At 44.3% G+C, this 13,879-nt stretch overlaps 1 protein-coding gene across 5 annotated transcripts in view; it reads right to left on the reverse strand.

Moving 5' to 3' along the window:
• Positions 1-403: 403 nt before the first annotated feature.
• Positions 404-13,879, reverse strand: part of PASK (PAS domain containing serine/threonine kinase) — a 68,467-nt gene continuing 54,991 nt past the window's right edge. For 4 of the 5 annotated variants that reach the window (XM_083178191.1, XM_083178189.1, XM_083178187.1 and 1 more), the window contains exons 14-18: positions 10,011-10,145; positions 9,322-9,521; positions 8,098-8,231; positions 7,492-7,668; positions 404-2,335 (exon numbers count right to left, since the gene is read on the reverse strand). In XM_083178191.1, the coding sequence (XP_083034317.1) occupies positions 2,289-2,335; positions 7,492-7,668; positions 8,098-8,231; positions 9,322-9,521; positions 10,011-10,145 (693 nt within the window). In that variant the 3' untranslated portion in view covers positions 404-2,288. The remainder of the gene's footprint in view (positions 2,336-7,491; positions 7,669-8,097; positions 8,232-9,321; positions 9,522-10,010; positions 10,146-13,879) is intronic. The other variant, XM_083178188.1, reaches the window with a different exon arrangement.

Raw genomic sequence — 13,879 nt, forward strand, 5'->3', positions numbered from 1 at the left:
GTTCTCCATAAACTACTCGGCACGAGATAGAACTCATAAGTATTCGCAAGGTGTATTACTTGTTTCAGAAGAAACCCTAGAGGCTAGAAATTAATACTTGTAACGAAAGCAATCCAGAAGAGTGATTCTGCAGCCGGTGCAACTTGCAGGCTCCGGTGCCATGCGCATAGGAATGTGTATCGCATCTGGCCTGCTGTCAATCACATGCAATTTGGACACTTTTAATGCGATTGGTTGCAGCGATCACATGAAAAAAGCCCAAATTGCGTGTGAATCACCCTAGTGCAGGGCTGGGCAACACCGACCCTCCAGATGTTAATGAACTACACATCCCAGGATGCTTTGCATTAGTTTTGCTATGTGGCCATGCTGAAACTGATGCAAGGCATCCTGGGATGTGTAGTTCATTAACATCTGGAGGGCCGGTGTTGCCCAGCCCTGCCCTAGTGTATGGGGGCCTTAAGAGGCTAGCATCACAAGTAAAAAAAAATCTTAGAAGATCACAGGTTTCTGAACAACCTCAACTGCAATCACATCATTTTAGACTATTTCATTAGATCATCATACAATTATGTTAATCCATACTATATAGTGTGCTCAGAAATGTTATCTTCCAGGTAAATATGCAACCTTTACACAATTCACACTCAGCATACCATCTTGGAATATTCCACCTCTGTACAAATAATAAGACTGTTTATGAATCTGCACATTTGATTACATTACATTTATGATCTCCTTTAGAAGCAATTTATTGTTGCCCTATGCAATTTTATTGTGATTTAACAATAAATGGCAAAGATATTAAAAAACAAAAATGCAATTACTGTGAGAACTAAATATTTGATTGTCAGAGACTATACAAACGCAGGATTGGCACATATTGCAAGTGCGAGTTGATACACTCATCCTTCATTGAGGCTATGGCAAAATGGTTTAATCAGAAATTAAACCATCATTCTATTAATACTGCTATAGTCTGAATAAATCAACGCAATCCACCCATCTCAGTAACTGGGGGTACATTATAAAAGGCTTACCATAATTAGCAATAAGTGCACCTTCTTCTCGTCTGGAACTGGAACAACAGGGTGTTTAGGAACAAATAAGTGCAATTTTAGATACAAGAGCAAAACAAATAATTATTTTGCAGTGGATGACTTATCAGAGTGACTAAATCCAAGGCACAGCAATGTTTGACAGAATTATTAAAAATCTTCTTAATGCTCCCACCCAAAGAATAAACAGAGTACAAACAACCTGACCATAGATAGTGTTCATTCTAGCACCCTGCTCCTTGTAAAATCCACGTAGTTCCTCCTTCCTGCCTGGGGTGTCGCTGTCTGTTGTGGTACTTCAAGAACAGTCTAGTTTGTAGCTCAATGTTGAGATACAAACCAAACTGTTCTAGAACCACAGCAGAGAGCGACACCCCAGGCAGGAAGAAGGAACTGCACCCTGGAGCAGGGTGCTAGAATGAAGACTACATAGAATATAGTGAAACTACAAAACAAACTAAAAAGCCTTATAATAAAAATTAGATTGCTTAGAAGCTACAGGTGAACAAAAAAAAAACCTATTGATCCAATGTCCCAGATCCTGAGGGCAGCAGTCATATGGCCTGATCTCTTCAATTTACCAGTCTCATTCCAGAAATTCACATTTGTGGGCATTACCAATTATAGTCTTATGTCCTGCATGTACAGTACATTACAGCAGTAGCCAGGCAATAGCACCCAGTCCTTGATCTATTAGTATGTATGTTGTAATTAATGGGAAATACGGCCCCATGAGAGAGAATTTTTTTACAATTGACAAAGATAATATTTCCATACCATAAATTAATATTTTGTTTTCTATGTGGATAACCATAACATTGTATTACAAATCTACTCAAATGCTTTACATTATTACCCCTCCATATAATTAGAAGAGACTGGATTCCTCGGCCAGACAACCATTGCTGCCAACATGAATGAAGCTCTGATAGTCTTGGTGGAGGCCATTCTCGGCAGGCAGCCATATATACTAGCAAGTGCTGTGCGATTAGTCAGTAACTGCCAATAGCAGGGCACATTTCCAAGCATTGGATAGGAGGCTGGATGTTAATGTGGATGTTTCATCCTGTCATTTATTAAGTAAAAATATCCCAATGAAATGTACGTCCGTGTACGTCAGCAAGTTGTTTGCACGCTTCAGATATATGGGCTGTTTTTGCTTCATCTGCATATTAAATAGATCTCCTGGAGCCATCATAATCACTCCGTCTGAGTCCCAATTTCTCCTTTTCATTCACTGCTGTAACTGATGGGGAACGGTCTCAAGCCTTCATCTGCTGACAGTAAAAACAAAGAGGTTGATTTTACCTGACACTCTGAGTGGAGTGGCTCGAAGGTTGTTCGAATGTCTACAGAAGTAATCAGATATTGCTAGCATATAAATGAGGTACAATATTGTTCGGTCATTAGCAAAATTGCAGTGTGTGCGTACATTCATAGGGGGTAATTCAATCCTGGGTCACGACTGTCGGTTCGTCCCGAAAGCCGTGGTCCTGGCCCGGTTTAGTTTTGCTCGCCCGCAAATCATCAGGCGGGATTCAATGTCCCACCTACGCGTCCACGTAAGCGGCCGTGGATTGTTGAGATCCGGCCTTGATCGCAACAATTCACGGCCATTCTCTGCAAAGCCGGCTCGACAGCTTTTTAAGTCTGGCCCATTCTATCGATCTGCCTCTTCAATGCGGTCAGGCAAGACAGCATTAAATAGGTGCCTGCCGCTATTTCCCCCAGCGGAATCAGCAGCGGGGATTAAATACCCCCCATAAGGTTGGTTTTGAGCTCAAGGGAAAAAGAGGCATAACCAGTTTATGGAGTGTACAGCCATGGACAAAAGTTTTGAGAATAACACAAGTATTGGTTTTCACGGGGGGCGTGGCTTGGCCAGCACTGAAAGCGGACGCGGGGAGTGTGAGCTCCGTGCACATCCTGACCATATATCCTGCCCCGGGTCCCGCAGGTGGCAAATACATATACCCACTGCGTCCGGAGGTGCTCCTGTCTCCCCTGGGCTGCCTAAGGATCCGATAGACGGCTTGCGGAGTCCTGTCAGCGGAGACTGCTGCGCCCTGCATATCTTCTCCGTACGCGGCCGCCATCTTGGATCCTCCTGAACACTGGATGTGTGCGCGATCCGGGTGACCGTCTGTGCTGCTGCCGCTGGCCAGGTGACTGGGTGGGTTGTGGCGTCCGGTGGCTCTCCGTAAAGTAGCGGGGGAGAGTGGGAGTCGTCTCGCTTGAGACGCGCCGCTCAGGCCGCGCGGAGGGGCGGGCGCCATCTTGCTTGCCTGTCTCTAGGCTAGCTGTGAGGCACCTATATCAGAACTGATCCTGTGCTGGGCCCAGTGGTTATTGCTGCCACACACCTACTGGTACCTGCAAGGTGGGCTAAAACTTCAGAGCTGCTGTCTCAATTGGCACATGCTGGACTTTCCCTCTGATGCAAATCTGATCATTACACCTGAGGTCCTATTGAAGCTATAATATTCCCTTCTACGGAGGACTACACAAATTATGGAAATCTCCACTCAAAAAATTATTTTGGCGATTCAAGCCTCGGCCTCCAGGCTCTTAAGCAAGCTGGATGCTATTAAACATGGTGGTCTGACTCCTGCCTCCTCTCCTGATGGTGCGGTGCAGGCTGCGGGGGACATCCTGGGCAGCCTGCCTATGCACACTACTTATGTGAGTTCTATTGCTCCTGTGCCAGCCCCAGACACATATTCTCATGTGGCCCTGTCTGCTGTGAAACCTGTATGGGACACTTTAAATCTCTGGGAGGCTGTGCCCGCATGTCCTGAACGCTGGCTGGATTGTCCCCAAGATGTTGGGGACAGACACTTATTTGTTCCTATACCAATTCCGGATATATACACCTTTGGGGCTTTGTCAGTTGGAAAACTTGCCTTGGACGCTTTGCATACCTGTACTGATATGTGTGTGTGCCCTGAATATTGCCCTGAGTATCCGGGAGGGGCTGGGATCAAGCACCTTGTCTGCCCTTTTCTATCATTTTTGGACACTGAGGCCTGGCCGGATTAATGTTTCAGGACTTACCTCAAAATCGCTGTTGGGAAAGTCTCTCACACCGTACTCTATATTTTACTGCATCCTAACTCTGCCTCCTGTATGCTATACATTTGTCTAATGTTATAACCAAAAGGTCATTCATACTTGCTTGTTGTGGGAGAGATGGGGTTCACCTAGTCTAGGTCATTATTTCTTTGCCACTCTAAATAGCCCTCGGCATATCCTGTCTTAACCATCCTTACTGAATATCCTCTACATGTTGGGTTGTGGGGGGGGGGGGGGGGGGATTTTCTAGGCTAGTTAATGTAGTTTAGTGGGGTTTAGAGGGTAGGTTGTTAGGTTTAGGGCTCCAGGTATTCCCAGGTTGGGGGTGGGACATACAGGGTGGGGGGTTATAGGGAGGTTTGATTTGGGCTACGTTTGGGGTTTTCTTTTGATGCATAGACATGATTTACTCTGGGATACATTTATATTTATTTGCATTTGGACAGTGGCAACTAACCACTCTGTGTTGCAGGTTGGTGGGGTGCAGTGAACCTTATACAATATATATCTACATTAGTGTATCTCTTTATCCATCCGTTTCCAGGGACCCGGATGGCGCCTCCGGGTACCTTGACTGGTATACATTTCTCTCTCTCCTGAAGTGATGAAAATCCCATAAAACCCTGCTATTTGCTTTTGAAACTACATATGTTTGATATACATGACTATGTCTCTATGTAATACTAAGGCTGTTATACACCTACCGATATAATGCAATACCACTGTCTATATTACTACAGGAAAAATGTCCCTATATATATACACACATGTCAAAGCTATTTCTGCTCCTGTTATATATGCTATTGTTTTAAATGCTCTGGCTATTTATAGCACTGTTATGGGGTGTTATTGTTATACGAACAAAAAATTTTTTCAATAAAAATTATCGAATTTAAAAAAAAGTATTGGTTTTCACAAAGTTTACTGCCTTAGTGTTTTTGGACCTTTTTGTCAGAGGTTACTACGGTATACTGAAGTAAATTACAAATCCTTTCACAAATGTCACAGGCTTTTATCGACAATTACATTAAGTTTATGCAAAGTGTCAACATTTGCAGAGTTGACCCTTCTTTTGCAAGACATCTGCAATTAACTTTCGGGCCACATACTGAGTGATGGCCGCCTATTCTTACCTAATCAATGCATGGAGTTTGTCAGAATTTGAGAGTTTTTTGTTTGTCCACCCACCTCTTGAGGATTGACCAGTCGTTCTCAATGGGACTAAGGTTTGGGGAGTTTCCTGGCCATGGACCCAAAATTTAGATGTTTTGTTCTCCGAGCCACTTGGAGCACCTTACCATAAAAGGCAAAAGTGATAACTATCATGTTCAAAAAGGTATTGTTCATCAAACTGTTCTTGGAAAGCTGGAAGAAGTTGCTCTCATAGGTACCATTTTTAAATCAAGGCTGTGTTCTTAGGTAAAATTGTGAGCGAGCCTACTCCCTTGGCTAAGAAGCAACCCCACACATGAATGGTCTCAGGATGATTTACTTTTGGCATGACACAGGACTGATGGTAGCATATAACTCTTCTTCTCCAGACAAACATTTCAATCTAAAAGGGGATACACCAAACAATCTGAAAATAGATTCAGAGAAAATTCATTTACCCCAGTCCTCACCAGTCCAATCCCTGTACCTTTTGCAAAATAGTAGCCTGACCCCACTGTTTTTCCTGTATAGAAGTAGCTTCTTTGCTGCCTTTCTCCAAAAGTCTGTGCCTCACTGTGCGTGCAAATGCACTTACAGCTGCCTGCTGCCACTACTGAGCAAACTCTGCACTGGTGGTGCACCAATCCCACAGCTAAAGCAACTTTAGGAGACAGTCCTGGCACTACCTGGACAATCTTGGGCGCCCTGAAGCCTTTTTTACAACTACTGAACTGCTCTCCTTGAAGCTCTTGATGATTCCACAAATAGTTGATTGAGGTGCAATCTTACTGGCAGCAAAATATTGTAGCCTGTGAAGCCCTTTTTGTGCAAAGCAATGATGACTGCACAAGTTTCCTTGCAAGTAACCATGGATAACAGGGAAGAACAATAATTTCAAGTAGCATCCTCCTTTTAAAAGCTTCTAGTATGTTATGATAACTCAATCAGCATGACAAAGTGATCCCCATCCTTGTCCTCTTCAATAATCTCAACCGCGTTAAAGCGAGAATCACGACATGATTTCAACTGGCCCTTTTGTAGCAGGACCCGTGATAAGTGAATGCGGGAAAATGGATATCGGCCTATATAATAAAAGGCTAACACTTCTCCTCAACACTATGGGATGGATTCTAGTGCTGTATACATCAGTGGCCAAGCAGAGGAAATGTTTTGGGGATTATATTCATTGTCAGGGCAAAGAAGGACTTTGCTATTCATCTGATCACTCTTCATAACATTCTGGATTATATGCAAAATTGCCATCATAAAAACGGAGGCAGCAGACTGTAAAAATTAAATAAGTCATTCTCAAAACTTTAGGCCATGGCTGGATGCCAACTAACATCTGGCAAATAACAAAGATATAGGAGGACACCCCCTTAGAATTCTGATGATTGCCTGATAAAATGCACATTATCTCATAGGTTCACAGCTCTAAAATGGGCTGCTTTTGGGGATGTTGCCTTGTTTACCAGAAACAGGGCAAACATAATTCCTGATAAGATGGTGCGAAAGTCTGTTTAGCTGGGCTAATTGGATCACCCCCGGTAAGCAAATTACCCGTGATAAGTGAATGCGGGAAACTGGATATCGGCCTATATAATAAAAGGCTAAGGGGTATATTCAATCTCCGGCGAGCACCTCCCATCGGGGAGATGCCCGCCGGGCCCTATTCAATGCTGTCTTCCCCGACAGCATTGAGCGGGGTATCTCGGCAGAACGAGCCCGACATCACTAGCTGTCGGGCTCGTTCTGCCGAGAACAGCCGGGAAGTGACGAGCTGCCGGCTGCAGCTCGCCTCTTCCTGGCCGCAACTCGCGGCCACGCCCCCTTTTCGCTCCCCGGCAGGAGGGACATTGAATCCCGCCTGAGTGTTCTCGGTCGAGCTGACCGAGAACGGGACTGGGTCACGGCGGTCGAGCAAGCTCGACTGCCGTGACCCTGACATTGAATACCCCCCTTACACTTCTCCTCAACATTAGGGGAGGGATTCTAGTGCTGTATATAACAGTGGCCAATAGATGGCACCTGTAGGAGCAATTCAAGTGTTGCTCCATTGGGGTATGCACAGCTGAAATTACTGTTATGTTCAATCATTTTGATGGGCTGCTAACTAGTAATATAGATTTCTTCGCACACCAAGAATACCCAAGAATCATCCACTGCTCCTTATCATGCTGCAGCAAAAGCGTGTTAAAGCAGTGGGTACCTTCTAATATGAGCTGGTTCTCTCCTTTCTGGGAGCTGGCAGGGGGGTACACCTCCTCCCATGTATATTCTGCCAGGTTTACAGGCTGTGTCACCCACAGGTCTCTGAGGAGCTCATCCAGAGTCATGCGCAAATCTGGATCCCGTTGGAGAAGACCCGAAATAAGGACCTGCAATTCTAGAATGCAAGTGGCTGGTATAAATTTACTAATATACAAAAAAGCACCATCTAAAAAAACATGCAAAAGTTTAAAGCAGTTAAAATAAAGATGATCTATAACATGATCTGCATTACTTGTCACTTCACTGTCCATGCAAGGCATGCTAACTGAATATATAAAATTCACAGGAGCATATTTAATCCTAAATAAAGAATGCATATAGACAATTGTAATAGGATTCATGAGGATATAACCGTAACTAAAGAGGAGTGACGTGTAGTTGTTTTACACCATAATAAATCGTGCGTAAGGTCTTGCCGATGTGAATTAATATATGAAGCACTAATGATACAATGGACAACAATATTAGATAGAAGACACACAAACGCTTTATATACCAGGGCACATCTCAGCAACATATGCGAAAAGCAAAAAAAGATACTCACCTTGGGATACAGAGAACGGAGGGTTTAATTCTGCCTCGAGGATCTCTTCCACCTCACAAAAGGGATTCTCTCCAAATATCAGTGTATACAGAGTCACCCCTAGAGACCACATTTCCAACTCTGGGCCTGGGTACCTGACATCACATAAGGACAATTTAATTAGTGTATTATGGGAAATAAATACTATATACATTTTAGAAAAACATAAGGGTACTTGTGTAGTTTCACGGCGGCAGTTACGCCGTCAGCGTAGCGTTCCTGTCAGAATCAGCATAGTGTTCCCGCGGCCAGCGTAGTTAGCATAGTCAGAAGTAGCATAGTGTTCCCGCGGCCGCTTAAGTGTCCCTGGCTACGTTATCAGCGTAAGCTGCTGCCGTGGAACTACACAAGTAACGATCGTACTGTTGCCAAGAACTGCATCTCTATCCCCGGCGTCCCTGGCAAGCCTACTCAGCGCCTCTCACACCGCCGGCGCCAGCATGATCCCCTCTCTTTGGTGGAGAGGTGATCATGCTGGCGCCGGTGGAGAGGTTTCTTGTGTTACCTGGGCTCCCGCCCAACGTGTGCTTCCCTGTCTCGTGGTTCAGGAGTCCCGGCAGCGCTATCCAGTGCTAGTGGTTCCCCTCATCCTGGAGTTCGTGGAGTTTATTGCATTGGTACGAGCAATTGCTTTTAATCGGGTTTTAGGAGTGTACTCTTTATATATTAAATGTCATTTACATGCACCATGGAGCACCCCTTTGTTATATATATATATATACACACACACCTCACATGTATTGTACACTTGGAGGTATCACCAGGAGAGGCACTGGCCCTTCTAGTCACAAGATGAGTTGCGGGTGGATTAATAGATCAAGAATGTCTATGTAGGCAATAAATTGGTTGACAGGGTTATTTTAACTCAGATAGCACCAGAACCCTTCCCTGGTGCCTAACCCTAACCGTCCCCTTCCATAGCCTAACCCTATCACATTGGCCTAACCCCAACCATGGTGGAAAAAGACATTTGTCAACCATTTTGGTATCAAAATTTCAATGTGTTAACCTTATGCACCTTTCGACTTTAAACACTGTTACCGTTCATCTGTCAATCTCACTGTTGACCAAATGCATGTCGATCTTTTGATTGTTGATCTACATATTGTCGGTCTTTCAACCAGATAACGATCAGTCATAGAGGAAGCAAAACCCACAGGGATTACAGAAAATGAACAAACTCACGGGTTGCCGAGGAGCACCTCCGGTGCACAGTATTCTGTGGTGCCGCAAAATGTCAGGAACAGCTTTCCAGGACGTAAGTTGGCAGCAGAACCAAAGTCAACAAGCTTTATAGTGAAGTCAGGAGCGATGATTATGTTTTCATCCTTAATGTCACGATGTAGAATATAGTGACTGTGTAGGTATCCCACAGCTGACACCAACTGGGATGATAGAATAAAAAAATTATTTTTGGACATGGACACATTCAAGTTCTCAGTCCAACATGTTCCTCTTTATCGAAATGAAAGTCAAAGTTGTGTATCACAACAGGGATCCTTTTATGTAAAGTAGTGCAGAAAGCAATGGTTGATGTGGCCAGTAAAGGCCCCCATACACTTATGCGATTTGGGCCGATTTCACTCCATTCTGACAATTTGGCCAAGAAATCGGTTGTAATCAGGCAAAATCACATATGTTTGAGATCCCACCCGTTGCACAGTCTTGTGCACATCAGATTGGAGGTCGGACATAAGAAAAACACATAAAAGCATATCACTGATTTTTTGGGGGGAGGTCGGACTTCACGCAGTAGTGTACGGCCACCTTAACACTGCACCAATTTACAGACATGTTTTAACCATTATATGCGTGCACAACAAATAAACATAATATTGCCAAGCTCATCTATAAAACAGGAATTATGAACTCACCTGTCGAAATATATAACTGGCAAGAGGTTCATCCAAATTGGGCTGGTTATCAATAAAGTCAAAAAGATCAAGAGCGTCGCCATGGAGCTCCATCACTAGTTGAAAGAAAGTTGAATTCTCAAAGACCCCCAGGACCTACAATACATGGAAGGAAGAATACATATATAAAAAAAAAAAAAGGACAAGTATAGAAATATTCTCAATTTCAATACTGCATTAATAGTAACATTTCACAGATCATCTGTACTTCCAGCGCATAGGACCACCACAGCAAGGGTGTACTAGCCTGAACAGTGCAATGACAGAGTTTTGCTCCCATACCACACACCTTGTCATGTTGGGGTAAAGCAGCCCCCCCCCCCCCCCCATTCTGGTACCATACAAGAAAGCAGTGACTGGGTTGTTTTCCCTCAAGCAGTGTGGTCCCTGCATGGATGCCCCACAGTTCTGCTAGTTTAAGAGAGGGCAAAGGCGGCCAACTATAAATACAATTTGGGTGAGTTTATACTCTTTTTTTTTTTTAAATTCAATCAATTTTTATTGAAATTTTGTTGTTTACACCTATTTATGCAAACATTTTATGAAAAACAAAACAATACATGTGTGAACATTGCTCTTGCGATTTAAGACGGCATTACAGGTTTTGTGCATATACTGTCCTTGTACATATGATAATTTGACATGTAATAAACAAATCCATTATTGTAACAGTAAATAGTGTGTAGTCTGACAGTTTTTTTTTTGCCGTGCTGATTGCTCAAGTGCTTTGCTGGTTTACTGCTGGCGTGTGAGCGCCGCAGAGGTACATTAGCATCACGTGTACATTGTGATCGTGGTAGAGAATTTAGTGCATGGTAGAGGTTTAGTACATATATCTATCCAAACACATGCTTTTATTTTATACATCCCCCCTTACGTGATGTAGAATATTTGGGTTTCTCCATGACTATCAGACCCGATTGATGTCCTGGTGCATGTGTGGAGAATTTAACCATTTATTCCAGATATCAATATATTTCTTTTCAGATCCCCTGGCCAGGTATACGAACCTTTCGTGCCGCACCACCTCATTAGTTAGTACTAACCATTCTTCCAATGTAGGCCCACGTGAGGCTAACCAAGATCTGGCGATACATATTTTAATCAGAGTACACATATTTATAATATATTGTTGGGTAGGCCTGTCCAAACTGTCCTCTTCGAATATGGTTAAAATGCACACTTTTGGGGTGAAAGTATTAAGGGGGATACCGGTGGATTCTATAATATTCGTGGTTTCCCTCCAGAAGTCCGAGACTGTCCCGCAATCCCACAGCAGATGCCAGAAGGAACCGTCGGAGGATCCACACTTGGGGCATTTAGAGTCATTTCTCCCCCCCATTCTCATCAGTCTGATTGGTGTCAGATAAACCCTGTGTAGTATATAGAGCTGGATTTGTTGAAACCTGGAAGACGTTAAGGAAATACGTGGGCTATTCAGTGCCATCTCCCAGGCTTCATCTGTTAAGGGGCCTATATCTAGCTCCCAAGTTGCCCTCAGTTGTGGTAGATCCTCCTTGTGAAGGGAGGACAGTAGGTTCCCGTAAAATCTGGATATTACTTTAGAGGGGCAGCTTTTTTTTAATAAGTTCTTAACAGGTGAGACACACATTAATGGGGGGCCCGTGGGGAACTGTGTGTGGCAGGCGTGCCTGAGTTGTAGGTATCTGTAGAAGTGGACATTGGGTACCGGGTATTCCACCTGAATTTGTTGGAATGATTTGAGTATAGTGCCCGAGTATATTTGCCCTATCGAAGTGACTCCCCATTGACTCCAGAATTCCCGTATCTGTATGCCGGAGAGCTCTGGGAAAGCATAGGAACCATCTAGGGGGGTATCTGGATCACACCCCGTCGCTTGCAGAATGCGACTCGCTTGTCTCCAGACCATTATCGCCTGTTTAAAGAGTGGTATGTCAATTAGTTTTACATTGTCACTAAGTAGCGCCTGCATCGGCGACATACCCGGCAGCTTTTGAGACACCAGTGTGCCTGGTAGCTTAGAGAGTGGATCCTCACCCACCCAATCCAGCAGATGGGCCAGCTGTGCCGCATAGTAATATAATCTGAAGGATGGAAGTGCCATGCCTCCGCTGCTACGTGTTCGTGTTAGAGTGTGTTGTTTAATGCGGACCCTCTTGTCAGCCCAGACGATGGATGAGAGCAGGCTTTCAATACGTTTAAATATCTTGATGGGGAGGTATATTGGGGCGTGTTGCAGTACGTATATCAGCTTGGGTTGAGCTGTCATTTTGATCAAGTTTATCCTGCCTGTAACTGTCAGAGGGAGTTTTCCCCATACTGAGATTCTGGATTTTAGGTAGGTAAGTTGAGGCTGGACATTTAAGGGGACATATCTAGACGGGTCATTTGTTATATAGATGCCTAAGTACTTAAAGGAGTCAACCCATCTCAGGGGGAGGGATAACTCGGGGCTATCTGGGACCTTGCCCTTAAGGGGAAGGATGCAGGATTTGTCCCAATTTATCAATAGTCCAGAGTAGGAGCCAAAGGTGTTTATAATATCTAGCACTGTGGGCATTGAAGAGACGTAGTCAGATAGGAACAACAGTATGTCATCGGCATAGAGGGCAATCTTATCTTCTATGGGACCTAACGACAGACCTACGATTGGGGGGGTGTTGCGTATGAGGCAAGCAAGGGGTTCTATTGCAATTGCAAATAGGGCGGGTGACAGGGGGCACCCCTGTCTGGTACCCCTTGCCAGTGGGAATGATGAGGAAGTGAAGCCGTTCACCGATATTCTGGCCTGTGGGCACGAGTAGAGCAACTTAACCCATTTTATATATCCCGGGCCTATACCGACTTTGGACATGGTCTCCCACAGGAACACCCATTCCACAGAATCGAAAGCTTTTGCCGCATCTAGCGACACAATTACAGAGGTTCTGGCATCCCCGTGAGAGACCTGCAGGTGAGTGAAGAGCCTTCTAAGGTTGATCATTGTGGACTTACCTGGCATAAAGCCAGTTTGGTCGTCAGATATAATTTGTGTTATTATCAAGTTGAGCCTAATGGCCATAATTTTGGCTAGAATTTTAATGTCTGTGGGTATGAGAGAGATAGGCCTATAGGATTCCACCTTGTTCGGGTCCTTATCCGGTTTCAGTAGGACTATTATAAGTGCTTCAGACATGGATTGGGGCAGGGATCCGTTTGAGTAGTTCGTTATACAATTCTAATAATTTAGGCGCATAGAACAAGATATGTTTCTTATACAGCTCCAACGGTAGACCGTCTAGGCCCGGGGCTTTGCCGCTTGGGAAGGATTTAATTGCTGCTACGACTTCATCTAGGCGCAGTGGGGCGTCGAGCAAATCCCTGGCCTCGGGCGACAGGGAGGGGATTGGAATTGTTTCGAGAAAGTCTCGAATCTCGGCCTCACTGCAGGTCACATTAGAGCTGTATAACAACCTATAGTATTCTAAGAACTGTGACGCAATTTCGTGTGTCTGTGTATGTTGTATCCCCGTGGGAGTGATTATCTTACATACAGTGTTATTAGTTTTATCTATATTTGCTAATTTAGATAGGTAGCTTCCAGGTCTGTCCCCGAATGCATAATGGGAGTGTTTATTAAACAACAGGCGATACTTGGCCTTATCGGCAAGTAGCTCCACCCAGGACTTCTGTGCCGCTAACCACAATTTTTTTGTAGATTCCAGACCATCTCCTATATATTGTTGTTCTAGGCTTCTGCAGGAGGACTCTAGTTCCTTCTCTGCCTGGCTGTAGGACTTTTTAAGATTAGCCACTTTCTGGATCAGAGTGCCTCTCACATAGGACTTAAAGGCGTCCCATACAACTGG

The sequence above is a fragment of the Crinia signifera genome, chromosome 3, assembly GCF_055691185.1.
Source record: "Crinia signifera chromosome 3, ASM5569118v1, whole genome shotgun sequence".
Lineage (NCBI taxonomy): Eukaryota > Metazoa > Chordata > Amphibia > Anura > Myobatrachidae > Crinia > Crinia signifera.